The sequence below is a fragment of the Pelecanus crispus genome, chromosome 8 (assembly GCF_030463565.1).
Source record: "Pelecanus crispus isolate bPelCri1 chromosome 8, bPelCri1.pri, whole genome shotgun sequence".
Classification (NCBI taxonomy): domain Eukaryota; kingdom Metazoa; phylum Chordata; class Aves; order Pelecaniformes; family Pelecanidae; genus Pelecanus; species Pelecanus crispus.
The window spans coordinates 6,935,472-6,962,044 of NC_134650.1; the positions used below are offsets into that span (position 1 = coordinate 6,935,472).

Below are 26,573 nucleotides of genomic sequence, written 5' to 3' on the forward strand. Positions count from 1 at the left end.
GGGAGGGAGAAGCAGTGTTTACTCACATCACATACCCAATTACTGTTGCTGGTAAAGTGTCATATTAGAGCTGCAACACAAAATGCCAAGTCTTTGAGTAGCTTTTCCTTCACAAACCATGTAGACCAAGTCAAGCTTGTCATACTTAACAGGCTCGGCACAAAGGACACTAATTTCATAAGGTGATGCCTTCATAAGGGGCAGCTCCTTACTAATGAATGCATTTACTGTTCAGTGAAACACATTTGTGTACTTCACAAGCTGTGAAAGGATCTAAGCAAACACACTGCTTGGATCAACATGGATCAAAATCATTAACATGTTCATTAAAGAAAGAAGGCAGTTATCTTGACTGATTTCAGAAAAATGTTACATGCCACTTAACAAAACTGTAATGAAATAAAGCAATATGTCCTGTCAGAGAGAGCAGCACAGCGTGAACACTGGAAAATAATAACACTTTCCCAGCTGCAATCAGCAGGAAGGACAGAATTCACATGCCTTCTGGGGGTGAGCTGTCAGGCCCAGCGCGCAGCCCTGTGCTGGCTCCATCTCGTACTCACATTTACTAGAACCAAGATAACGACTCCCTCCTCTCACGCAGGCGCTGCTCCTGTCAGAGCGCAGAGCTGCCGTGCCGTGCCATGCTGGAGCCGCTGCACTGTCACGGACACCGGCTTTCTGCTTTCTGCAAGGCTGATTCTTCCGCAGCTATGTCAGGACCTGGGCGCTGCCACGGGTGTGCCACAGAAAGACCGTGCAGCATCTCAGGGCTCCATTGGTTTTTTGCAAGCAAACAGTGAGCACAACTTACAGATAGCGGGAGAAAACTCAGAATCTGTTTCTTGAGGCTCTCTGGGGAGAACTCCAGCTAAAACAGGGACAATGACACACTATTCCTGATGTTCCTGGGGAATTAAAAATGTTTAGTTAAAGAAAATATATTCAGGACTCTATAGAGAAAGTGTCAGACCTAGTCAAGTCTCTGCCTTTAAGAGCCACCAGCACTGTCTTCACCCCTCTCTAATAGACTGACGGTGACATGGGGCCTCGGGGAACTTTTCCTCGTCCCTTAGATAGTGGTGAGCTTATTCTTTAAACAGGAAGTCGTTTAGCTTGCAGTTTTCTAGATAGGTGCATTATCCATATGAAGTTTGAGTGGGTTTTGCATACTTGCCCATGTACTGTGTGATATACTGTGCAAAGCTGGGGGTATTTCTTCCTGTGAGCTTTGAATGGTTATGCTCCAATTTCACTTTCCAAATCTGAACAAAATTAGAATTTTCAGTTTCAAAAGCTATCCCTTTTCCTTTATCTGCAATAAAGAAGGAATGGGAATGCTTGCCTAGCCTTTTCTGTACTGTTCATTATTTTACACAAATGTATCACTAGGTTTCTTTTCTTCATAAACTCTCTAGACAGTCTTTTTAACTGTGGCTCTTCTCATAGCTTTCATTATTTTCATCACCTAACATATAATACTTTTATACCTCATTTAGTAGAAAACCGTGTAGAGATCAAATTTTAGTTTAAAATATGAAGGTCATCTCTAAGCCTTGTTAACAATTTTATTGAAATAACTAGAATAGAGAAGTAACATGAATCATTGCGCCTATTTTATTGTTTAAGAAAAATAGAATAAATGTCTTGAAAATGTTTTATGTAACCTTTTTGAAGGAAACGTATTTAATTTACTGTAAAATATGTGCTAGTTTGACTAGTCTTGAACAGATTTGGTTGAATGGCGACTCAGAAACCAAAGCAATTTCAAAGAAGAGAGGCGGGTTCTGTTTTATAAACACAGAAACCCCAAGTACTACGTGCAGCTATAGCAGCCTCACGGAGAAATTGAAATTTTTATGATCCTGGAAGATTAAATGAGAGGTTGGTACAGTAACTCTCTCGGTTTAAAGGCTGCTTTGTTTTGGATAAAACAAGAAGATACCTTTTGCTACCCAAATCAAATACATCACTTTCAGCCCCTTTTCTTGTTTGATAATTGTGTGCTGTGAGTTACCTGTTCATTAAAGACAGCCACATTTAAGAGCCAAAGCTTTGTTGTTTCATAACCCCCACCCCCCCAAAACCTGTGTATATAATTAGAAACATAGCAAATGTTAACATTTCTGAGATCCCTGATGTTTGTTCTTGCAAACAGCTCCCAAACACGCCAGAATTCATCAGAAATACAACAAATCCTATTTTGCTTTTCCACTGGTGCCATTTTAAAAATAGTAACATCGTTATTGAAACATTTCTGAGGGAAAAGGGGCTCCTTTACCCTGCTAGAGACAGACAGATGCTCCTTCTTTGTCTCCAGTCCTCCGACTGCAGCTCTATCATGCTGCTGCAGCTATTATCAGCAGAAAGGCCACGAACGGCGGGGTGAAGCGGGAGCTACAGCAGATGTGTGCAGAGCCACAGAGGAACCAGTTCAGTGTGCGTTTGCTCTCAAAGGAAACCATGACCAGCGTAGTGTCCTAGCAAATCTCAGGGAGGTTTAAAATGACTCAGAAGGACTAAGGAAAACTGTCCCTGGTGACGATCGCTGGCCACAGGTCCGCCCGACGGCTCTGAAATCCCCTGCACACCTCCCTCACCATCGGCGAGGCTCAGAGGAGGTCCCATGGGGGTTTTAAGCCCTCTGCCTCCACTGTGAAAATGACCCCCCCAAAGTTCTCGGCAGCGTTTTCCTCCTCGCTGCTGCGCTGTCTCAATCCCACGTAGCTTTCGTTTCAGGGGCCGGTGTCATGAAAGCCTCTTGGACACTGGTGCTGTTTGAGGGCTGACACGGGGATGATGTTAAATCGCACTCAAAAGATGCCTCAGCCCCACGTTACTTGCACGACAACATTAATTGACTGAATAGAAGGGATTGAGCCTCGGAAGGCTTTGCAGGTGAGGGAGCTGGAGGTGGACGAAACTAATAATAATCTGCTAAGATTTCTGATCTATTTAAGCCGACTCTGAAGTCAACTCTTCAAAAATAAACGCGGGTACCCGCCGTAGTTCAGTGTGCCTGGCTGTCTTTTGAACTCCTTCAAAGTGGCCCTTGTACTTTAGCAGGGAAATGGAGAGGGAGATCCCTGCGTAATCGCTATCGTTACCTTTCATTTCTTGAGGTGATGATACATGAAGTGTCCTGGGGGGAGAGTGCCTTTCTCCCCCGGACACAGCAGGTACTCCTTTCTAACTTTCCTCGGGCTTACAACAGACAGCGCTACATAGCAGCTTCCCCCATTCCTCAAAATACTATTACAGCATAGTTAAAATAATTTACATGCTGTTAATATCATTTTTCCAACATGCCGTATGTCCACAGGTGAGTCAAAATGCCCATTTTTTGAAAGAGTTTGAGTTTCTAATGCCATTGACAGCATGTACGCCGTGAGAAACTCCTCTGTGAACGATGAGGGAAACACGGCTGCTTTCCTTCAAGTTTTTTTTCTCTTATTTTTTCAGTTGTTCATTACCCCTGTGAAGCCAATCAGCCTTTTTTATTTTTTTTTTTCCAAATATTTGGCTAGGTAATAATTCCACCAAAATTCTAGAGGTTGTATATTGATCCAGATAAAAGTACAGATAAAGATCCAGATAAAAGCTTCGGAAAAGTACGCGGGTTGGATGAAGCCACGCAGCGTTTGACGTAGAACGGAGAGCTTGCCACCAATTACTGCACGTAAACACTAGCAGAGCACATAAACAGCTGCAGGGCTTCACGAGAATAAATAACTGTTTGCAGATTTAATACTGGCCGTCATATGACTGCTTTGTGGTTTTATTAATGACTTACAAGACAAGAGGAGCCCTTATTCTGCTCCTCCGAGATCTGAGAAGACACGAGATAGATGTGGTTTACATTTCTCTAAAGTTAGAAATCGTGATGTAAAACACAGAAATAGACATGAATAGAAAAAAAAAAAAAAAGCCAAAACATATAATTTGAAAAGCGTGTGTTAAAGCCATAGCTGCACAATATACCCCTTTCAAAAGGTTCAAAGGAAGAGGGTTAGGGGTAGAGAGCCCTGTAAGGTGAAAAAGCAACTATTTTGTCATGTATGGAAACTTTTTCTTCAAAACTGAGTGAAAAATGTCGGTAAACCGATGCGGCAGCCCCGCACTGGCCTTACGACCGGCTGGCTGGGGAGCAACCACCGCCTCAGCTGAGCGGCACGGAGCTTTCCCGGATTTTCAGCTGGATCTGAATTTCGGGTTGCCACGCATCACCGGGAACGGGAAGCGGGGCTGACTGCACGGGTGGGCTGACTTCAGCGGAGCCCGGGAGCAGAGCTTCGCCCCGGTGCCTCCCCGCCTCACGAGGGGAAGGGGGGAGAGCGGCTGGGGACAGTCAGGCCAAACGCCCGCCCGGCACCACCGGCAGACGCGCGGAGGCGGTGTCCGTGCTCTCTGAGCGCTCCCCGCCGCCGGCGGCCGAGCCCTGCGCTGACCGCGCTCTAACCGCGCTGCGCTCCCCTAACACCGGCTCCCGCCCGCCCGCGCCGCCCTGAGGAGAACTGGCGGGAAGGGGACGCCGCGCGCAGGCCGGAAGCCCGAGCCCTCCCGGCCACCGTCCCGCCCCGCCTCCCTCCCGCCGGCGCGGCCCCGCCCCCCGCCTGCCGTCACGCCGCGACCCGGATGCAGTTGCCGCGAGCGCTTCCGGTGGCGGCGGGGGGTCGCCGAGCCACGGGTCCGGTGCTCTCCCGCCCCGCCCCGCGGCCCGGGCCCGGCCTGGCAGCCGGCCCAGCATGCCGGGGCGGCCCGCTCCGCCTAGCCCGCCCGCCCGCTCTTCTCTATGCGGCTGGCCCGTAGCTCCGCCGCTGCCGCCTCCGCGCCGCTGCGCCCCGGCTGGGACGTGACCGCAGCTCGCTGCCTGGCCGGCCGCTCGTCCCCGCTGCTGCCCAGTGAGTGGCCGAGGCGCCGGGGCCTGTCCTCGGGGGGCACCTAGGAGGGGGCGCGGAGGGAAGGTTCGCCGGGGCCGAAGGGGGACCCCGCCGCTTCCCTTCGCCCTCGGGCGCTGTGGAGGAGACGGGGCCTCGCTTTAACGGGCTTTGGCTTGCCCGGGATTAGTGACCGCGTGGGGCCGAGGCGCGGGTCATGCGTGGCTGCAGCTGAGCGCAGGTAGTGTTGCCCGTTGTCTCCTGAGGCTTCTCGTGTCCTCTCCGCCTCCCAGCGCCGCGGGGGCTGGAGCTGTCATCGGCGCTGAGCGAGGAGCCCCGGAGATCTTCTGGTGGGTAAGAGGATTATGAGGCGTCCATGCTTATTCAGCCTCTGGCCTCGCATTTGTGAGCGTGACCGGGATATCTCCTAGCTGGACACCTGCTTGCTGGGCATAAGGCTCGTTCTAGACTTCCAAACTTACCTGAGAGGTTTCTGGGCAAATGTAGCTTTTAACTGCAGATGCAGGGTGTCTGCACTGAACTGGTGGTTTTGAGGTCATAGTAAGAAATGTGTTTCCTTCTAAAAATCTATAAATAGCTAACACGTAGTTATCTTGGGTAATTAAAGTCAATCTTACGTGCCAGTGATGCTGTTGGTTTATAAAGGTGATTAAGAGCAGCTTTTGTTGGGAGAAATGTTGTATAACTTGGCGAGTGCATAACATAAAATATGTATTTTTAGCAATGGAGGCTCCATATGATGGCACCGAAGTAACCGTGGTAATGGAGGAAATAGAGGGCTCTTACACTTATGCATCGCCGGTGCCGTCTAAGAAGAAAAAGAAATATAAAAGTACTGGTGATCATGGAGAAAAAGCCAAAAAACCGAGGTAAGTTCTTTTTGTCTTCAGTTAGCGCCTGTGTAGGGTGTGGGAGCGGTTTTCCTTGTTTCTGATAAAAGTGAACTTTGCAGTGCACTTGGAACACTTCATGGTATAAAACTTCATATATAAAACATTAGCTTGACACTTTGGGCCCACTCTGACATCCTTGCCTTTATGGGTGCTACCGTTGCTCGATCTAAAGTTTGTGTACCCCAGAATAATTTGCCTTAGGCTCTTTCTCCTTACGTCAGAGGTTCTCCTCGGAATCTTAGTTCTCATTTGGTTAAAAAATTGCATTTATGAGTCAAATTGAATGTAATGTGCTTGTCATTTGACCTTGAGACAAATGTGAATCTTGTGGATTTCTCTTTCCAAAGGAATTTATGTAGAACGACATTAACGTTTCGGTCTCTGGTTGTGTTTCAGATCTGCTTACCTCCTCTACTATTACGACATTTACTTGAAAGTTCAGCAAGAGCTCCCCCACCTCCCTCAATCTGAAATCAACAAAAAGATCAGTGAGAGCTGGAGGTTGCTCAGTGTGGCTGAAAAAAGCTATTACTTGGAGAAAGCCAAGCTAGAGAAAGAGGGATTGGACCCGGTAAGTCATCTTTCTGGCAGTTCTTTGCCATGTGAAGAGAGAGGCACTTAACTGCAGCACTGTGTGTGGGAGAATCACTTAACTGCAGGTTGCAGTTTGTATTTCTGCTTGGGACAGCCTATAAAGAAGCAGCGCGTGAGGCCACTGCCTCTTGCTTTTGCCTTCTGTTCAGTCAAGGGATAATGTGTTGAAATTCAAGATGGATGTGTCTAGTACCTGCTGACAGGGATGGTAGTTATTTTTGTGTCATGTCGTCAGGGTGATTGATGGTACGGTGGATGATAAAACCAGGGCTGAGAGATTCTGCAGGCTCTGTCATGTGGAGAAATTCCCAGCAAATTACCTCAGGAAACCATTTGAACTTTAGGCACTAAATTAGCAGGATTGAGAACTGAATCTCTTCCTTTTCTTGTATTCATTTATTCCATACTCTGTTTTTGCCAACAGAACTCCAAGGTGTCCACTCGAACTGCAGTAGTTCCAGACATTCCAGGTTTCCGTAAGATTCTTCCTCGCTCAGATTATATAATTATTCCCAAAACCACTCTTCAGGAGGACAGGAGCAGGCAGTCGCTGGAACTGTGTGTGACACAGGGTCAGGCAGTGTCTGAAGGGTTAACAGCTTCCACCAATATCACAAATGTCTCCTGTGATGCTGTGCAAAACATCCTTTCTGTGGACTCGAGCCGTGTTGGCATTTCCGAGCAGTGCATTGCCATCGAAGGACTAGCAGAAGAGACTGCATCCTTTGGTCAGCCAGATGCTGTGGAAGAAGTGGTTGCGTCAGAGGTTCTCTCTCACTATGTTGGGCCTGTGACAGAGAAAGTGGCTGGAGATATCCTCTTGGATGAGGCTTCTTTGGAAATAGAAGGGCAACCATATCAGACAGCTCGGGTAGTTATTGAAGAGACTCTAGTTAGCAGCTCCACAGACATCTCCAACGGGAGCATCGCTGTGGCCCGTCCTCAGGTTTCAGATGGTGTGTCTGTGGTGACCGTGGTGACTGGGAAGGTAAGTTATTCTAGTGACACTCAGCCTCCTGTCAGCATCTCACCTGAAAAGTCCAAGTGCTGTTCAACACATTGTACTTGACGTCTTTGGTGGCTGCAGGAGGTCCTGTAGTGCCCAACAAGCTTGTGCTCAGTGGTGAGGGAAACAGCAACTTTTGTAACTCAGTGATTACAGCGTCTCTGCTTGCATATGCCATATGTCTTCTCTTGCCATATGCTGATATAACTTGTGTCTTAAGATGACTGCTTGAAGTTTTTGAATTATTTCTTATAACAATACTTGGAGTGGGTTTCACAGTTGGACTACAAGATTTTGGGGAGAAAATATGTTACCTCTGTGCTCCTGATAGCTGTTTTCTTGGTTGCAGAGAGGTAGAAGGGAGTCCTTTTAAGTTGAGGTGTTAGGGATCGGTTATAGAAAACCTTATTCTGTGAAAAACTGGATCTGCTGTTTTCAATTTCAAGCTGTGAAGAGTTTGGTAATTTTCAGAGCAGACCTGATAAGGCCATTGCTTTTGAAATGATCACTCTTCTTTCCTGCTTTCTGGTCTCATTAGTCCTTAAGACATACGTTTGATGGTAGTGTTCATGGCAGGGTGGGACACAGGTCACCATGTCTCTTGTTTTCTGCATGTATTTTCCCTTTGGCTTCATTTTAGGATACTGAAGAGAGTAGTTCCTCAACGCCTGCTACACAGTTTATTATGTTACCTTTGCCAGCTCATTCTGTTGTGGAGAACCCAGCATCAATTAAATTGGTAAGAATTTCAGACTCCTGTATGGTATTTTAAGGTATGGGTGTATTACCATAGGTTTGTCTTAAAGATGTTAGAGTAGGAAGGGTTTGATCATGGTCCGGTTCTTAAAGATAATCATGTCAGTTGATATATTTCTTGTCCCTGGTTTTATGCCTCGTGTATGCTGATGGGGGTCTCTGACTTCCTAGAGTGTCTTATACAGGCCTGTTTCTGCTGCCTTCTTCCTCAAGGAGTTCTTGGAAACAGATGAAGTAGATAATGCTATCACAACACATCTGGCCAACAGCAGTTTCTGTGTTGCCCTTTTCAGGGTCTGTAGCCATCTGTGTCCTCTACTTGGATGCGTATTTTTGTCTTCATAAAACGCCAGTGTCTATCCCTTTAAGGGCAAGAATCTGCTTTTGTGACAGGAACATGTGATCTCCCCAGTCTCGTGGATGGCTGTCACTTTGGTCACATGACAGGAGAGGAGCAGTGACCTAAGGTTTTGAGAACCCATGTAAAAGGCTGTGTGGCCCATTGCATGAGGAAGAGTAGTATTATTTCTCTAATCTAACAACTCCATCCACCTGTATTTCTGTAGCCGTTGTAGGGCTTCATTGTACAGTCAGCACTGCAGCTCCTCATGCTGTATAAGCTGGCATCAAATCCTGTTTTCCAGGTCCTCTACGCTTGCAGCTGGTGGAACACTGCAGATATTTATAGTGGTGCATAGCATGATATTCTTCCAGGTGTCTTAGGGAGAATGGAAGTACCTCAGGCTTTTGTTCCTGAGGAGAAGTACCCAGCTTAAATTGTCTCATTTCTTTGACAGCAGCACTTGCATTTCTAGGAAGAACCGTGCCTCGTTAGGGACTTACGGCACAACAGCTCCCTCAGGAGTGTTGAGTACAGAATATTGAGAAGTACCCATCTGGCAGAAACTCAATGTGTTAATGCAGTTGTCCTGGCAAAGATGACAGGTTCTGCTTTAGTTGTCTTTATAAATAGCATCTGGTCGTGCTGCTGGTGTTACAGTAGTTTATAGCAAGTTACAGTAAAGCACGAGGGAGTCCTTGACCACTGCATACAACAACAAATTACTGACAAAAACTGCCTCTGCATCATGAATGCTTGTCTTCAAGTCTTGTCACCCTGTTGACATAAGTCTGTTAATCACATCTTGCCTCGCTGCGGACTGCTGTTTGAATCATTTTTATACCATCTTATTATGACTTTTTCATACTTACAGGAGAACTGTGACATCATTGTAAATGCAAGGTTAGCTTCTGCAGTAGGTTATATGCATTGTTCATCTCTGCTCTGCAATTTGATCTCAATTCTGGTAATACTGAAGGCTGTTGTATAGACTGAGCATTTAGAGTCAGAGTAGTTAATGGTGCTGACTCACTCTGATCCAACCGTGTGGTGGTTGATCGGTGAAAGGAATAACAGTGGAGGGCTGTGATTTGCTCAATAAAGTTTGTAAAGTGCTTACGAGGAAGAAGGGAGCGATGAGCACAGCTTTGTGTTTTTCAGATCTGTAGAGAAATTCTTGACATCTCTCATTTCAGACAACCACCTATACTCGCAGGGGACATGGAAACTGCACCAATCCTGGCTGTTCCTTCACTTACGTCACCAGGCATAAGCCACCAAAATGCCCGACATGTGGGAACTTCCTGGGAGGGAAATGGATCCCAAAGGTAAATATGCCTTTCCTTCCCTGGTTTTCAGACAGAAAGTGCTGGTTTTGTGAATGCCTGTGATATTTCTAGACCTGTAGATCTAGCAGAGGAGGTCAGATATGCCAGAATTGATCCCTGCACTTGTGTTCCAATGCTTGTGCTGGACCAAGTCACCATTGCAGAGGACACTCAGCCAAGGTGAGACAGACCCAAAATCACCACACCTTGGGTAGAGATGCCACTTGTAATGGTGTCAGTTAGAATAGATGAGGCTGCATTTGGTAACTCTCTCTCACTGAGATGACACATATTTTTCTGGCCCTCCGCCTGCATTATAATTCCTGTGATTGGAAGGCATTGCCTGTTCCGGCTGCAGCCCTAGCTAAGCTCAGGGATTTGGTTGAACCATTTGTTTGTGGTAATTTATCTGTGTTTGAAGTTATTCTACAAATTGAGGTTTTCTGTGGTCTTTCAACATCATTTTTTCAACAGAAAGGAAGAACAGTTCTCAACTATACTTTGTATACGATCCTTTGGGAGCTAGCTAATAAAGTTGATCTAGTGGAAGCTGAAGTGCTGTTGGGTATTGTTGACTCATGGCCGTGTGTCTGATCATTCGTGATGTTCTGACCTTTGGCTGGAAGGAAATTCCCATGTGTTGGTTGAGTTGTGAAGTTTGTTTGAGTGGAAAAGTCTTTCTCCACATGATGCCTACTCTGCTTAAGTTATTGGCATCTCTACTAGCTGTATACAGCAAAAAACACTTGCTCCTTAAACCTTGTCCCTCTCGTGGTAATTAGTCAGCTCTGAACAGATGTGCATTCATTAAATTTCTGTCGGAAACAAGGCTCATGAGGCACAAGTTAAAGGATGTTCTCAGTGTGAAAATTTGCATTGACGTTCAGTGGCTTTATGTGGATTTGTTCGGAACCTGCTTTGTTTTGTGTCTAGATCCGTTAAGCATTTGGGGGCAAGAACTTTTTTAGGCAGCTTACAAACTCTGTAGTGTCTGAGCTGATGACTGGGCTTCCTATGTGGTAGGATACAGATAGTGATGATGGCTTCTTAGCTTTTGTTCTGTAAACCTGCTGAAGTAGATAGATGGCTAACTGCAAAAATGTGTTTCTGCCTTAATATGGCATGCCTGCTCCTGTTAAATCCTACATTGATTAGAACTGAAAGGTTTTAGATGGAGTTTTCTTCCTGGCTTTCAGTTTTATTCTGCTCTTCTGGGAACACGCTTGCATAAACAGTTCCACTTTTGTGTTATGGTGTCACGCCTTGGGAAAAGCATGCACCAGCAGGTTTTTTTAACCACTAATAACATCAGTAGAACTGAAACTAAATATATACATACCTTCCTGTTCCTTAGAAAGAAAAATCACTAGGTTAGAACATGTCTGTTTTTAAAAACCTAGATTATCCTTCTGAGTATGAACTCTGTAGAGAGCTTAGAATTTTGTTTATCCTGCCAGAAACTCTTGATTCCATTTCTGGTATCTTTTTGCGTATTACCGATTCAGTGTTCCATTGTACCTTCATTGACCCCAATACATGGCTTCTGTAGCCTTAGTCTTGAAGGTAACATTTTTCTTAAAGTCAGAAAACCTTCCTGAGTAATTCTCTGTTTCCTGACTCGCTCAAATGCGTGCTTTTCTGAATGCACGTATCCAAAAGATACAAGTTCTCTATCCCTTTGGTTCCTCAATAGTGTGGAAGAACAGACAGCGTCAGAGAGCTGAAGCTGTGAAAGGGGAGCGTAGGAGGTGGGCCCTTGTTACAGAGTGTGGTGGGTGAGTTTGCGATGTTGATGCTAATGGTGGTATTTGAGGGAGTTTAAGAAAGACTGATTCTTCTAAGTAAACAGTGTCTAAAAATAATACATGAAGGGCCAGGAGGCTAGATAAAATGTTAACAGGGACTTTGCTGTCGTAGGAGATGATGTCTTTCTGCTCTTGTACAATTCACTGCTTAAACACTTAGGATTTTGCTGTTTTGATCCAGCGTTAAATAGGCCATGGCAAACCTGGCATATGTGAAGGGAACTTACTTATCTGTGAAAGCCTAAAGCTCTGAAATGTGACTATCTCTTTGTTTCCAGGAAAAGCAATCAAAAAGCAAATCTGAGCCAAATTCAGGCGCCTCTCTTAAAACTCCGGCAGCTAAAAGAGGTCAACAGTCAGTATTCACAGAACCAGCAGCTGTTAGCGAGGGTACCTCCAAGTCTGCCTTGGAAAGCTCTGAAGCTGTCAGCCAGCTGCTGAATGCTGTGCCTGCTGGAGGACAAATGCAGGAGACTGAGTGGAAGGAAGTGATCATCTCTGAGGCTCACATTCTTGCAAACAATGTGCTTGCTGAAGACAGAGGGAGCACTGTTGGAGTGATGCTGGGTCAAGAGAGCCAACGGCAAGGAGACTCTTCTTCAGAGCAGGCAGAAAAAGATAGCGTAGGGCTGGGGATGCCACCATCTTCTGAGGTGTCGAGTCCAAATGCCTCTGCAAAAAAGCCAATGGGGTGAGTCAGTTTTCCATATGTTATGGGAGCGTATGATGTCTGTTGTATGCTGATGGGACAAATCCAAGAAATTGAAGGCTGTTGGCAGTGCTTCCTGTAAGATCTCTTCCGTTTACTGTCTGTTTTCTGCCAGTTCAGGATTATTCCTTTGAGATTGTTTTCTCCATTAGAGCTAATCTTCTTTTAAAGTGACAATTAAACTGCAGTCACAGGGCAGATGTAACCTTAGCACTATTTCTCCTTTCTACTGCAATAGCTGTGATTATTGTGCTAATAAAGCACAATTCAGGGAAGAGAAGAAAATTGAGGATGAGAGGGAAACCATGGAATTTTTTTCCAACCGTAGCTCTTGTCTTTCAGAATTGATGCTCCAGCTGCTACACACAAAGGACAGGAAGTAAAGAGTAAACCAAGACCTAAGCCCTCCTTGCTGGCTGCAGCAAGACCCATGCGAGCCATTCTGCCCGCACCAGCCAGTGTGGGGAGAGAAGCCAGCACTGAGCAGCCTAGCAGCAGACAGGCCTTTGCAAATACCGGTAAAAGCAGTATTCTCTGGTATGCTTTGGGAGTGGTTGTCTTTCCTCACCACGTTGAAGTGGTCTCTCTCAAATAATAAGATATGTCTGAAGGGAGGTAGTGACCCACCCTAGAAAAAAACACTCTCTTTTTCTCTGAGAGTGCAGGTAAATGGGCCATGAAATACCTGCTTGGGTCATTTCAAGTTCAGAGGAAAAATCTCACATGACTATGGTGGCATTTACCAAAGATGTCAGAATGAAACAGGACCTCTTTTCTCATATCTAACCTGCTGCATTTTTTTCCTCCTTCAAGACAAGCATTCCCCTGTGAGAACATCAGGCTTGAAGCCCAGTACGCTGAAACAGTTGGGCCAGTCAATTCTGCAGCCACCAAGTGCCGAGGAGCGAAAGGTACTTGTGCTTTGTTCTTCAAAATGCATATTATTTTCCTGTGGTTTTTTTTTCCCCAGATGAGGGATATGACTTGAGTGGTGAGAAATAGAACATAAAAATATAGCAGCTTTATGAGGATGAGATCTGTGACTGACAGTTTTTATGAGATGGCTTGGAAGCGTCACGAGTGCTAGATGGCTGAGTGTAGGAACTAAACTGAGAGATGCTGATGGACAGTCCTTCTGTTGGCTGCTTTGAGAACCTCCCAGCTACTGCCAGAAGATGTTCTGAGGATCTGCCAGTGCTTTGATAATCAGAAGTGCAATACTGAGCACTGAGTCTTTCACCTGTGAAATATGACTGAGTATGCCAAGATGCTGGAATACTTCTGTTTGAATTGTAATGCCTTAGTATGCAAAACAGTGTGTTGTAGTCTTCTGATATCAAATGAACATTAATTGATTTCTTGGGGGTAAAAAATGCTAATAGGTATTGCTTACAGGATGTATGTATTCAGTAGTAGGTGTCTCATGGGTGTTGTTTATTCTGCTTTCAATCTTCAGCTCCACAGTGCTTTGACCAGCAGGGCATCTCAGGTTAAAGTAGTGGAGGTCAAACCAGACATATTCCCTTCCAACAAGTACAGCTGCACCGTAACTTTGGTGAGAATTTTTCAGATGGCCTGACTTATGCAATGGGGAGTGTCATCTCTGGGATGAGACTGTTCTGTGACTTTTGTTTTACTGACTTGCAGAAATGTATCTCGTATTTAATGTGAGACAATCTGTACTTTGTATGTCATCTGTTGACCTAATCCAGGGTGACTGTACTCTGTTGCAGTCATGTTTGGGACCTTGTTAAGAACTGGATTTCTCTTCATGTCCCAGCATAATCCACATCCCTTCCCTGAGTTCAGCAGGGAGGATGAGTGGTTTCTGAATGAGTTTAATTTGTGAGTGTTTGTGTTTTCTGGAACTGGTGCCAAAATGTTTGAGTGCCAATTAAAATATTCTGTGTGAAGTGACAGGGCCTGCTATTTGACCTTTAAACGAGGTGTTATAAACTGGTGAAAAAGCATATGATACTCAAGCAGACTTTTCTAGAATCTTGTTGGCATCTAAAAGTCAAGGTCAGCAAATGTCTTTTTTGTGTCATTCAGGATTTGGGATTGGCGACATCACGTGGCAGAGGGAAATGCAAGAACCCCTCTTGTAGTTACGTGTATACAAACAGGCATAAGCCACGAATCTGTCCACGCTGCGGATACAATCTTGCCAAAGACAGAGCTGAGAAAACAGCAAAATCCCTGGTAAGGTTCAGAATTGTTTGTCTTATCAAATGGCTATCCTGGGGTGGGCAGGGAAGTACCTTAGTTCGCACGTGCCCATGGGAACATGTTAATTTTTTTTTACATTATGGTGAACTTTTCTAACAGAATAATGTCTGATTGAAAATACTTGCGATGATGTTTGTACTGTCCAACTCCCGCAACAGTGGTGCGTCAGGCTGAGAATGAGACTGAGCGTGCTCAGTTCTACCACTGGATGTCTCTGTAGCTTGAAAATGCTTACGATGTGTCAGTACATGCTGGGGAAATCACCCCTAAAGTCACACTTGTTCTCTCAGCTTTGCTGAACTTCAGACTTCATCAAGAAACTCCCAAATATGCTCTGCTTTGTGACCAGTTTGTGGCTAATGTCAGTTGAGTTAGTACATCTTGTATTAGAGCTTCCTATTTTTAGGGGTTAGTAGTGCAACTTTACTTCCAGCCTGAATTTATTTCTGGATGTAGCATCTTTTTCTGTTGTAAAAAGATGTTTTTCAGTTGTCTGCTGTTCTACATGGATGTAAACAATGAATTCTGTTTTTTGTTTGTTTGGGGTTTTTTTGCATTTGAAGTTTCAAAGGTTAGCTTTTCCCATACAGACTTGTTTTGTTTTTTAAAAAAAATAAAAAAAGGAGCTATCCTGTTCTTAGCTGGAATGCTGACACAGCATGTAGACAGGCTAGGTGTGGTAATGTGTCTCTTCCACTTGCCTTTTTTTATTTTGAAGAATGTAACTTTGTGTAGTGTTTTTTAAAACAAACAAACAAACTGAAATGGCCTGTGTGAAACTCACACATAAGCAGCTGTGTAAGGAACAGCAGTGTGCTTAGCTCAGCTTGCATTTTGAGAGGCATGTGGCTTGTCTCTTCCTCATTTAGTTTTTTCTTATTTTCTGGTTCTAGATCTGTGTAACATTCCTATCACACAGTTCATTGTTGTCTCTGTGCGTTTGGACTGATCATTTACCTCATTGCTAGACTAGACAGAAAAACAGGTTGAAACGTTGGCAGAAGAGTTTAAGTGATTAAACAGATTAGCCTGTTTGCATTCTTGCTGTTCTTCTGAACCTCCTAGAGTTTCATTCTCCTGTGTTTGTGCATTTTGTCTTGATAGCATATGTGTGTTGGGGGGGGTGTCTAAGGACTATAGTTGATCAATTGTAATTGATTAGTGTATTCTGTACGTTGCAGCACATAGTTCTCATTTAGCGCTTGTCTCCTCTAGCTTCTGGAGAGGTGTGCAGACTGCTGTGGCTGTCTGAGCATGTTATGCAGGAGTGCTTGATAACCTATAGAGAAAGGCAGTTACAATGGCCAGGATTATTGCAGCGTTTATGTACCTGTTGATGGTTGTCCTCACCCTCTTGATCCTCCAGCTCTGCACTAACACTCCAGTTTAGTGGCAAACCTGTGATGGTCTAGCAGTATTATTGGAGTTCCTGAAAGGCTGGGCTGTAATAAAGTATTTTTGGTGAAGTAACTTAGGCTTGAAGCTACTGTCTGGGGTCAATGATTGAGCAGTGGAGTAGAAGTCAAGTCTACTGGGTACAAAGGTTACTGTTTTTCTGCTACCTTTTACGAATTCTTTGGGCTTCTTAATATTTCATCCCTATGCTTGCCTAGTTGAATATGTGAGTGTTTGACTTGCTTTCTAGGAGGTCAGTCCAGGTCAGTCTGATGTGCTGAACACCAGCGAGCCCCTAACCCCATCCCAGAAAGAGATCCAGCGTCAATCCACCCTGCAGTTGCTGCGCAAGGTAATGCAGATCCCAGAGAATGAATCGGAACTGGCCGAGGTCTTCACGCTCATCCATGAACTCAACAGCTCGCGGCTCATCCTGTCCAACGTGAGTGAGGAGACAGTCACCATAGAGCAGACCTCCTGGTCAAACTACTATGAGTCTCCATCTGCGCAGTGCCTCCTCTGTAACAGCCCATTGTTCAAAGGGGGACAGAAGTAAGATTCTGTTTTAGACTTGTGACTCTTTCAAACTCATGCTGATACTCTATGTTGCAAGCGTGCCTGAAATAATGTTTGCTTTAGCCCCTGGTACTGAAGCTGGTGTAAGTGACACTGAATGAGCTACATGCGTGTGGAAAGGGTTTAGCTGGTTAGCAGTAAGCTGTTTCTCCTGTGCAGTGTAGTTTGTCATAGTTACCATTTCTGAACAGTGGGAGCACTTGATCAAAGAGTGACTGCCAAGTATAGATGGGGTTTTTTTTGGTTTTTTGGTTTTGTTTTTTTTTTTTTCTTGAAACAGTCTTTTCATTAGTCATCCCTTCTTTGTTTTCCATTCTGATGTTTTGGGGCTGGCAGAGGCCAACTTGTGGGATTATAGATGTGCATTATGTGATTTCCCTTTTCTCTCTCTTCCTGATCTGAATATCCTGTGTGGATCTTTTTGCTTGTGATGTTTTCCTTCTTTTCATGGCTTAGCGTGGGCTTGAGTGAATCCTTTTTTGGAACAAATATCCAAGTTGAAACCTGAAGGACTTTCAGAAACTACCAGTATATAGGCTAGATTACCTTAACTAGATTTGTATAAAAGCCTGTAGGATATCTCCTCACTGAGTCTGCCAAACATCCTCCTGTTGCCGAAAGCATGAGCCGAAACGTTTCCCACAGCAAAATGTCGGGTAGTTTACTGTTGTGTTTCTTTCTTCAATGAAAAAGATTTTCTTGATACCAATTATGGATGTTTGCTTTGGTCAGGCTAGTACTAATTGAGATTTTTTCCAGCAGAGATACTTTTTATACTCAAAAATTTTTGCAGAACAGTGCTATCTTGCACCCTGTCGCTCACCTTGTGACTTAACCAACCTGTGCATTGTAAATCCTTGCTTCTACGCTGGGCTGCTTTGCAGTGCTCTGTGTGTGGGACTCTCATGCGTGCCTGCGTAGGCTCTAATTAAACCCCTGCCAGTGGGAGGGAGCTAGCTTTGACTTTGATTCCTATTTTCTCAGGTGGACAGCTATATTTCTGCCACTAGGGCACAACTGGCTTTTTCCTGTCTGGACCTCCTCCTCGGCAGCTGTACTGTAGAGGAGCAGCCCTTTCTGAATCTTTGTGCATGCAGGGACAGGCTGTCAGGTAGAATGCGTTACTAGTCACCATTTGTTGTCCCACAGCAATAGGGCTGATGCTTCTCCCAGGGCAGCTGGGGCCGCAGATTTTCTCCACCTCTGAAATACTATGCGCCCAATGTATGGAGCTGGAGAGATGTTCTAGTGCGGTTAAAAGAATGTGAGCAGCGACCTGACTCTGCCAGGGGAATCCATTTTAAAATGTAACTTTTTTTTTTTTCTGGTGTGAAACGGTGTGAACTGGCTTAGGCTGACATACTAATGAACTCATTTCAGTCCAGTAATAACTTAAAATGTTGTAGTTGAAAAACCTGTTGGCTTGACTCTCTGAGTTGTCTTTTGTTGTCTGTTACAGTTCCCTTGCTGGTCCTCAGGAGTGCTGGCTGCTGACAGCTAATAGATTACAGGTGGTTACAGCTCAGGTCAAAGTGTGCTTGAACCTGCAGTGTCTGGCCCTCCATAGCTTCACTGACATTTACACAGGTAGGAAAAATGTAAGCATACCAACTTACAGTATGACTACAGTTTAAACCCTTCAGAAGCCTTGGGACTGTATCAGGGCATTGTCTTTGCACAGAAAAGCCTATTCCCTCCCCCAGTGTATTAATTTGAATTATTTTTGACTTGCACTATTCTTCTGCTTCTTTTGGAAGCAAGTCTGTATTTGTGAGGAAAACCACATATAAATAAAACACATATAAAAAGCAGGTCCAGAGGAGGGCCACAAAAATGATCCGAGGGCTGGAGCCCCTCTACTACAAGGCCAGGCTGAGGGAGGTGGGGTTGTTCAGCCTGGAGAAGAGAAGGCTGCAGGGGGACCTTATTGTGGCGTTTCAGTACTTAAAGGGAGCCTATAGGAAGGATGGAGACAAGCTTTTTAGCAAGGCCTGTTGTGACAGGACAAGGAATAATGGATTTAAACTAAAGGAGGATAGATTTAGACTGGATATAAGGAAGAAATCTTTTACAGTGAGGGTGGTGAAGCACTGGAACAGGTAGGTAGTGGAGGCCCCATCCCTAGAAACATTCCAGGTCAGGTTGGACGGGGCTGTGAGCACCCTGATCTGGTTAAAGCTGTACCTGCTCACTGCAGGGGGTTGGGCTGGATGAGCTCTAAAGGTCCCTTCCAACCCAAATCATTCTGATTCTATGAAATGCTTTGATGAGGAAGACACTGCCTTGCTTCACTGGTGTAGGTCTCCTCTGTGTAAGTGGTAAATGTTGAGTTCTGCAAGGTAACCCCTGAGATCATAGTCAAAGAGGTCTCTGCAGGGTGCTGTTTCTCAGTGTTGACTAGTGAGACTCGAGTGGCAGTTGCTGTGGACCTCCTGCAAGGGAGCATGGAGCTGAGGAGAAGGATTGGCTGCTGTTCCTTGTACCTTTTTAAATTTAAAGGCAAGTTTGTGAAAGGAGCTAATCCTGCTAATGTGCAGAGGGAACAGTCCCAGAAGCACTATCCACATGTTTCCATTATCCTCTGAACCGTACTTGTATATGTATGTTGCCTATCAATAAAGAATATATTTCTTTGTGAGGAAGACCTGGAACCCTACAGACAATAACTGTCTTGTTTTAACTGCAGGCCTTTTCAATGTGGGTAACAAGTTGCTAGTGAGCTTGGATCTTCTGTTCGCAATCCGAAACCACATTAAACTTGGTGAGGATCCCAGAGAGGCTGTTGGCAATATTCTTGACTCTGTTCAGGAGCAAACTGGTGGGTTTTCCTTCTTGTTTTTTTACCATAACACTTACACCAAACTGTGACCTGCTGATGATTGTTAGGTTATAAAAAGGCAAAAATCACCTATTTTAGTGTGGTATATTTCTGTTAAATCACTTCCTAAACCCAGGAGTACCTCTGTGACCAGTTTTTTGTAACTATTCTCTGGAGGACAGGTTTGTTTTTATTCTGCATAGGAGAATTCTACTACCTCTCCACTGACTTTAGGAAGTGAAAGCTGTAACAGTGGCATGTTCTCTTTTCAGAAAAAAGCCTGAGCCCTGATGAGCAGGTTCAGCTCCAGGAACTGCTGTGCAATGGCTACTGGGCCTTTGAATGCCTAACAGTCCGGGATTACAATGATATGATCTGTGGAATCTGTGGCATAACCCCCAAGGTGGAAATAGCCCAGAGGAACGTGGAAAATGTCCTGGCACTGAAAAATATAGAGGTAGGCTTTTCACAAACTTCATATCCTGTTCATGTTCAAAGCAGACCATAATGACTTTTGCTGACTCTGGTCTTCATAATGCACGATAATTACATGAGGCCTTTGTGAGCAGTTTTCTGCTGATGCCTGGCAAGAGGATGTGGCTGGAGTGGCGATGCCTGCACTTCCTCTTAGAGGTGTTGGTGTATGGTTTGGGGAAAACAAGATCTTCTGTCCCTGGACCACAGCTTTTGTCCAGCAGCCTCTGACAGTAGGGACCTTGGATGAAAGTTGCTGAACTTGGCCTTCTTCCTTTGACACGAAGGCGTTCGGTTTTGTTTGGTTTTTTTTTTTTTTTTTTCTCTCCTCCCCCTGCCCCCACCAGCAGTTTCCTCGAGGTGCTGTCTTCTCTAATGGGGAAAAAAGGCCTACTAGTAGTATACAGCATGCCTGTCTTTTATGTCAAATAAATGGTTTTGACTCTTGCCCAACAAAAAGTGATAGTGGGGAACTCTAGGAGCCTGACATCATCTTACATTTCGACTGAGCACTCTCCTGTGTAGTCCTCATGCCTTGAGTGAGGTTGACACAAAACTGTCAAATAAACTACGGTTATTTGTATTTGACCAGTGTGTTTCTTGCTCTTTCTAGTTTACTTGGCCAGAATTCTTGCCATCAAGTGAAGTGAATGTAGAAGACTTCTGGTCCACAATGGAGACAGAGGTGATTGAGCAGATGGCTTTTCCTTCTAGTATCCCCATCACAAAGTTTGATGCCTCTATTGTTGCTCCTTTCTTCCCTCCACTGATGAGAGGAGCGATGGTGATCAATACTGAGAAGGACAAGAATGTGGAAGCACAGCCAGTGCCAGGTAACTGCTGAGGTTGTGCTTATTAAGGGAGTGCTTTATGTGGCGGTGACTTCAGTCTTTTGGTCATGTTTAGAGTTGAGAATTGATGATTGCGTGACTCTCTTAAAGTTATGCCTCCTGAGAGAAGGCAAGAATGCTGGGGTGAGTTCACCTGTTCTCAGGATACTTAGCAGCTTGAGCCTTGGCCTGCCCAGTGAAGCTTGAATGCACTGGTGTGCTCTAATGCATTTGAGACGGGGGGGGGACGTGAGAGCGCTGCACCCCAAATGAGATGTGGTCTGATTGCAGAGGGATGCATGCACAACTTGAATGCTGGTCAGTATTTCATGTTAGACAGATGCTTGGACTGTGAAAGCTGCAGGCAGTGCTTGGTATCTCAATATCATGATCTGTATTATAAAGGGTGAATAAGTTTTTACAGAACTTGAAAAAAGATGGATGTGTTACTCCTGATCAGTGTTGTCAATATTCAGTATATCCAGGGCACTGACTGCATGTAACAAGAAACCATGAGATGAATGAGCTCAGATGTATGAGAGCTAAACTTAGTTAGCACCCGGTTCCTTTTACACTTTAGGTATTGGGTATAAGAAGGAAAACTGGTTTGCAAGCTTAGCAAGTATATGAGTTGGCTTTGCAGACAGGGCTGCAGCTGTTTTAGAGACCTGAGCTGCAGAAGGGCTACGTGGGCTTTCATGGCAGTGGAGCTCCAGAGGAAGAACCAGGGAGGAGATGTGAAGGGTAAGCCTGGAACTGCTTAGTCCGAAGGCTGCAGTCACGCTTCTCTGCCTCTTCTGTCACTTGTTTATCCTTACGTCAGTCCAACCAGTCATTTAAAGGTTACAAACGACAGGATAGGCAAGTGCTCTTGGAGTCTGCAGCTCTGCTGGGCTCAGTCTGGTAACCTCGCTAGCGAAGGGTTTGAGAGAACTGTGGGCTGTGATGCGCTTTGGAAATAGGACTGTTCATGGCTTTCTCTTGCTGGCAGTTGGTTGTGCAGTCTTAGCTTCTGTAGTCTTCAGCAGAAATTATTTTGGTGACTTCCCTTCCTGAGAATGAGTGCTGAGACTTGTTTCCTGCCTTTGCAGGTAATGGGAGTGCCTTGGTGAGGCTCCTTCAGGAAGAAAACTTGAGGCTTGAGCTGATAAGCTCTTACAGTGAGGAAGAGCTGCAGAGCTTTCTGACACAGTGTGGCATCCCCTGGGAGGCTTCAGATACGAAGGTAATGGCTTGTTTGCCCACATACAAGCCTGCAGGAGTGGAGCTGTCCTTCACTGTCTTTCTCTCATTCACGCTTGCCATCCTAGATAATTAACTTCTCATCTGACTGCACTAAGGGCAGGGCTGGGTTAGAAGTGAGTGCCTGCAGATTATGGGATAACTTACACATGGTGAAATAAATTGAACCTTTGTGGGCTAGAAGAAAGGAAGCCTGTAATTACCTTGTCACAGGCTCAGCATCGTATAATTGCTTGTCATCCTCACGGTGCTGAGTGTGGGATTAGGAAGTTACTGGATGAAGTGCAAATTAGGATTTGGGAGACCTTGCCTGCAGCCTTCTCCCTCTCTGGAGGAGTCCATTAATTTTAGCCACATACAGACGTTCTCTGGGGCCCGTCTTTTCTAGGACCAGCTCTGCTACTCCCTCCTGGCTCTCTATGAGTTCGTACAGAATGGGACAAGCATCACACAAGCCTCTGCTGATCACACAGGAGGGAAAATCTACAAAGTGTGTCCACATCAGGTAAGGAAGGCTGGAGTCAGCAATGTTTTTTCTTACCTTGCTACTCACTGTTATCCGACTTACCAGTGTGAAACTCCCTCATTAAATAGAAGCAATGGAGTGGGCCTCTCTAAGCCTTGGGAATGAAACACGCTGCCTGGGGGGCTTGGAGTATGAGCAGTCCTGCAGGAGATGTCAAGATTGACTAGTGATCTGAAGCCTGGTTTTGATGTTGCTGCTGAGGTGGAGTTGAAAATCACCTGTTCCTGAACAAGATAAAGTTGATGCGTATGAGGAGGAAACAGAATATCTTTAGAGAAAGTAACTGTCTGGTTACTGTATTGTCTGGAATACCTGAAAGGAAGCTTAATTTTTTTTAAGACTCTTTTTTTTTTTTCTCTAGCTTCTCAGTTTTATTGTGTTCTTTGGTGTTAATCCTTTTCTTTCCAGGTTGTGTGTGGCTCAAAGTACATAGTAAAAGGAGAAAATGCCCGGGATCACGTGGACTTGTTGGTTTCCTCACGTCACTGGCCTCCAGTGTATGTTGTTGATACGGCCTCTTCTGTGGCACTGTGTGCAGACGTGTGCTGTCCTGGCCTGACTTCCCAGATGTGGGGGAAAAACCAGGGCTGCTTCTCTGACCCCATGGATCCTCCAACGGTTAGTTATGTGCACCTTTGTACTCTGCTATGCCCGTCCAATATGGAAAAGTTTCAAGTGAGATTTAAAATTAAAAAAAAAGAAAAAAAAATATATGTAACTTGCATTGTGCCTTAAGATAGTTTGACCTGATAAGTGTCTCCTAACTCACAGCTTTGCCAGCGCATAGCTTCTGAGCATAGTGGAAAGCGTTACGTGTTGCCTGGGGCATTGTGTTAGGTTCATGCTCCTTAATAGGAAGAGCTGTGCTGGAATTGCATTGTAACGGTTCAAATCATGAACTTTGGAGCATGTCGCTTATTTTGACACAGCAATTTGCTTCTCTCAGACTGCTGTTATTTGAGAAATGGGAGAGGAAGAGGGTTGCTAGTGCCTTGGGATTATCTCTGAGGGCATACGAGTGAGGAGGGAGCGTACAGAAGCACCTTTGTGGCATTTGGGGGGGGAGGCCTGAATCAGTCAGCCCTCCCTCCATCCTGGATCCTGGCTGGAGGTCAGCCAAATGGTAGTTTTGTCTCGGTTCTTAGCTGTGGGAAGCTGCTTCTTGCTCTACCTGGTGCGTGTGTCTCTCTCCTCCAGTATGTGTCCTGCCCTGAACTGCTAGACCAGCACTACAGCGTAGACATGACTGTGGCTGAGCACTCTGTTCAGCACCCAATCACCAAGTCGTCGGTGCGCCGAATTGTTCACACGGGTTCGGAGCAGAACAGCCACCAAGATCCAACGGCTCAGCATCACTGCATCTCCCTGTGCCGAGAGCTGGAGCCTTACAGCGCCATCATTGCTGCTATCAACGACAGCAAAACTAGCAACATCCGCCAAAGGCCCATCATCTTTGAGAACGCCACGCACTATTACCTCTACAACCGCCTCATGGACTTCCTCACCAGCAGGGAAATTGTGAATCGGCAGATCCAGGAGATCGTACAGAGCTGCCAGCCTGGGGAGGTGGTAATTCGCGATGCTCTCTACCGGCTCGGAGTGGCCCAGATTAAAACAGAAACAGAAGAGGATGAAGAGGGGAAGCAGGAGGATGATAGAGGTTGCTGAGTAACAAAACAGCGTGTTGGTTTCTCTCTCTGGTCGTGCGGATGGGTGGGCTGGGCCAGCTTCTGCGAGGTTTGGGCAGCTGTCTGGCTTGAGAGTTTATTTTTACAGGTTGGAGATGCGATGCTGGTGGCTTTGATTGCTGTTAATGACCAAAGAGCTGTGTGCTTCCGTAGTGTCGTGATAGCTGCTGTGAGCATGGGTGTGTCACCCGCCTTGCTGAAGGCTGCAACTGCCTCCCGAGGTGTGCGATGGACCCACTGTTCAGTGGTGTGAAATGTTGCCCTCCCTGCAGCTGGCGAGTGGAGAAGGGAGAGGCATTTCTGGTAGCGGGGAGTAGGCATGGTCAAGCGCACAGTTTTTTTTTAATTCTGAATCTTGCTTGCTGACTTGTGCAGATTGGTGGCAGGGCTGGGGTGTGGGAGCAGGCATGAAAGGCAGACAGCTGAGAAGATTTCCCCCAAAACATTCTGAATAGATTAGCTTAGAACACTGACTTCTGCTTGGAAATCTTGCAGAGCTCTCATATGCATTGGCTGCAAGGAGTCTTCAGTTGAGGAAGAGGAGGAGGAGTCATGCAGCTTTAACGCACCGTATCTGGGGACCCTCCCTGGAGGCTGCACTCCTGGGTCCAGGGTTGTGGGTGCTTCGGCTGCAGAAAGTTTCTAGAATTGTTTGTCCCTTCACATGAGCACTAATAATTTAGAAGCTGAAACGTACAGTGAGTGAAAAGTGTTCTGTATGTTAAGGTAAGACTTGACCGGGCGAGCCCCAGGGGAACCAAGCTCGCTGGAGGGCTGTATGAGCGCTGTGTAAGGTAGTGGCTGTGGAAAGGGAAAGGACACTTAAAACTTGTGTGCCATCCCCGTGGACACTTTTTTTTCAATTTATTTTAGCAGTTTCATTCTGTTCAAGGACTTGTGTTTCTGTTGTCTGCCCTTAGAACAGAATCACAAAGACTGTCTGTGGGATCAAGGAGAAATGACGAATGCAGTGTCACCAGAGCGAGCAGGGTTTGGTATCCCGCCCTCAGCGGTGGCACTGGGAGAGCTGCATCCACATCTGCGCTCCCAGCACTCTGTCAGGTGTCATGTTTGCCCTGCCCGTGTCTGCACAGCGCTGTGTGGGTCAGAGGAGTCTCGTGCTGCCCAGGTTGCTCCATCAGCTCCTCGAGAGGAGTCAGGCTGAGACCTCTGCCCCTGCAGCACGTCTGACGAGCACCTCGGGCCGCCGTTGTAAGGCTGCGGACGTTTGCTGCCAGCTCCCTTCTGCTGTTGCAGGTGGAGGTGGATGGATGTCTGCTGTGACCCGCAGAGAGCTGGGATGCTAGACTGCTAAGTTGCCATCTGGGGAGTTTATTTTGTCTGAGTGAGCAGTGGGGAACATGCAGAGGCTTGCGGTGTGGTTGAAAACTCCCTTCTGTGAAGGGGAACTTATTGAGTACCGTACTGTTAAAGTAAATGTATTAAGTCTGAGCAAATGCAGTAATTATGGCTTGGGGTTTTTCTGTTAAGAACATTAACTTATTATAAGAGACATTAGTGACTTTTTTCAGTCAGTGATAAAGTTTAATAAATTATCTCCAATTTTGGGGGTGAAACTGGCCAAGTGACTTGGTTTTTTTGTGTACAAGATGTGGAGGGCTGCAGCAGGAAAGGGCGCATGTACACCACCATCCCTGTCTGCACTGCCGTGGTGGGGGGGAAAAGCCTGGTATTCTCAGAAGCGAGCTCTTCTGAGAGGAGCAGCTTGAGGAATTGCTTGGGCCACCTCACCAGAGCGTCAAATAAAATTATCCTGCTAAGGATGTGTAGGGGGCAAGAAAGTAGCTTCTGCAGATGGTTGACTGCCCCAGTCTGCCTGCTCATGTTCTGCTGTTCCCTGCACAGGGCAGGGTAGGAGAAAGCCTGTGGCAGGTGATAGTAATGTCTCTTCAAGACATATTCGGTAGCCTGGGCTGCAGCTCCTGCTGCACCTACGCCAGTGCTGCAGGGGGTTTGGCTGCAGTAAGCTTGAGTCCCTGGTCACCAGCACCCATCTGCCTCTGCCCTGGGCATCCCACTGCCTTTCCCACACAGACTGCTGCCACACATGTGTCTCATACACAGTGACCCTTGTCAGATGTCCTGTCACCACAATTGAAGTTACTCCCTCCTTACATCTGTGTATGAGGACTACTTCATTTGTCCCAATTACAGACAGGCCCATCATAGCACAGTGCTTTAAAACCTCACTTTTAATAAGTTTTTGAGAAGCGTGTCTGAAGAATTGGAGCAGAGCTGCAGTGTGTGAGAAGAGGGGCCAGCGCATCACCCATGCTCTGATCTGTTCCTCTCTGAGAACAGCCCTTAAAGCCCTGGAAGAGACTCATCTTGTTAAAAAGCTTTATTCTTTATAATGCTGACAGATAAAAATACATTAGCTTTTCATTTAGTAAAGGAGGAATGAATCACTTGGTGTTAGCATAAACCCAGGTTTAATATCATCAG

The 26,573-nt window shown here is 45.7% G+C and overlaps 1 protein-coding gene across 3 annotated transcripts; it reads left to right on the top strand.

The window, feature by feature from the left end:
• Positions 1–4,853: 4,853 nt before the first annotated feature.
• On the top strand, positions 4,854–25,639 carry HMGXB3 (HMG-box containing 3). 3 transcript variants are annotated; one of them, XM_075715287.1, is made up of 20 exons: positions 4,854–4,901; positions 5,620–5,767; positions 6,188–6,362; positions 6,810–7,373; positions 8,032–8,130; positions 9,684–9,815; positions 11,899–12,311; positions 12,672–12,847; positions 13,143–13,240; positions 13,786–13,884; positions 14,382–14,531; positions 16,204–16,505; positions 17,989–18,116; positions 19,216–19,347; positions 19,620–19,804; positions 20,435–20,654; positions 21,743–21,876; positions 22,282–22,398; positions 22,828–23,037; positions 23,617–25,639. In XM_075715287.1, the coding sequence occupies exons 2-20, from the start codon at positions 5,622–5,624 to the stop codon at positions 24,085–24,087; spliced, it is 3,951 nt and encodes a 1,316-aa protein (XP_075571402.1). In that variant the 5' UTR covers positions 4,854–4,901; positions 5,620–5,621; the 3' UTR covers positions 24,088–25,639. The 3 variants fall into 3 exon arrangements, with proteins under 3 accessions (XP_075571402.1, XP_075571404.1, XP_075571403.1); XM_075715289.1 differs by lacking the exon at positions 4,854–4,901 and adding an exon at positions 5,154–5,227; XM_075715288.1 differs by lacking the exons at positions 4,854–4,901; positions 13,786–13,884 and adding an exon at positions 5,202–5,227.
• Positions 25,640–26,573: the final 934 nt, after the last annotated feature.

Bases quoted from the DNA above. Each gene is read 5' to 3' on its own strand.
- HMGXB3 (XM_075715287.1), top strand. From the start codon at position 5,622: ATGGAGGCTCCATATGATGGCACCGAAGTAACCGTGGTAATGGAGGAA. The intron at 8,131-9,683 runs GTAAGAATTTCA...CTCTCATTTCAG, and splicing joins ACCCAGCATCAATTAAATTG to ACAACCACCTATACTCGCAG. The intron at 20,655-21,742 runs GTAACTGCTGAG...CTGCCTTTGCAG, and splicing joins GGAAGCACAGCCAGTGCCAG to GTAATGGGAGTGCCTTGGTG.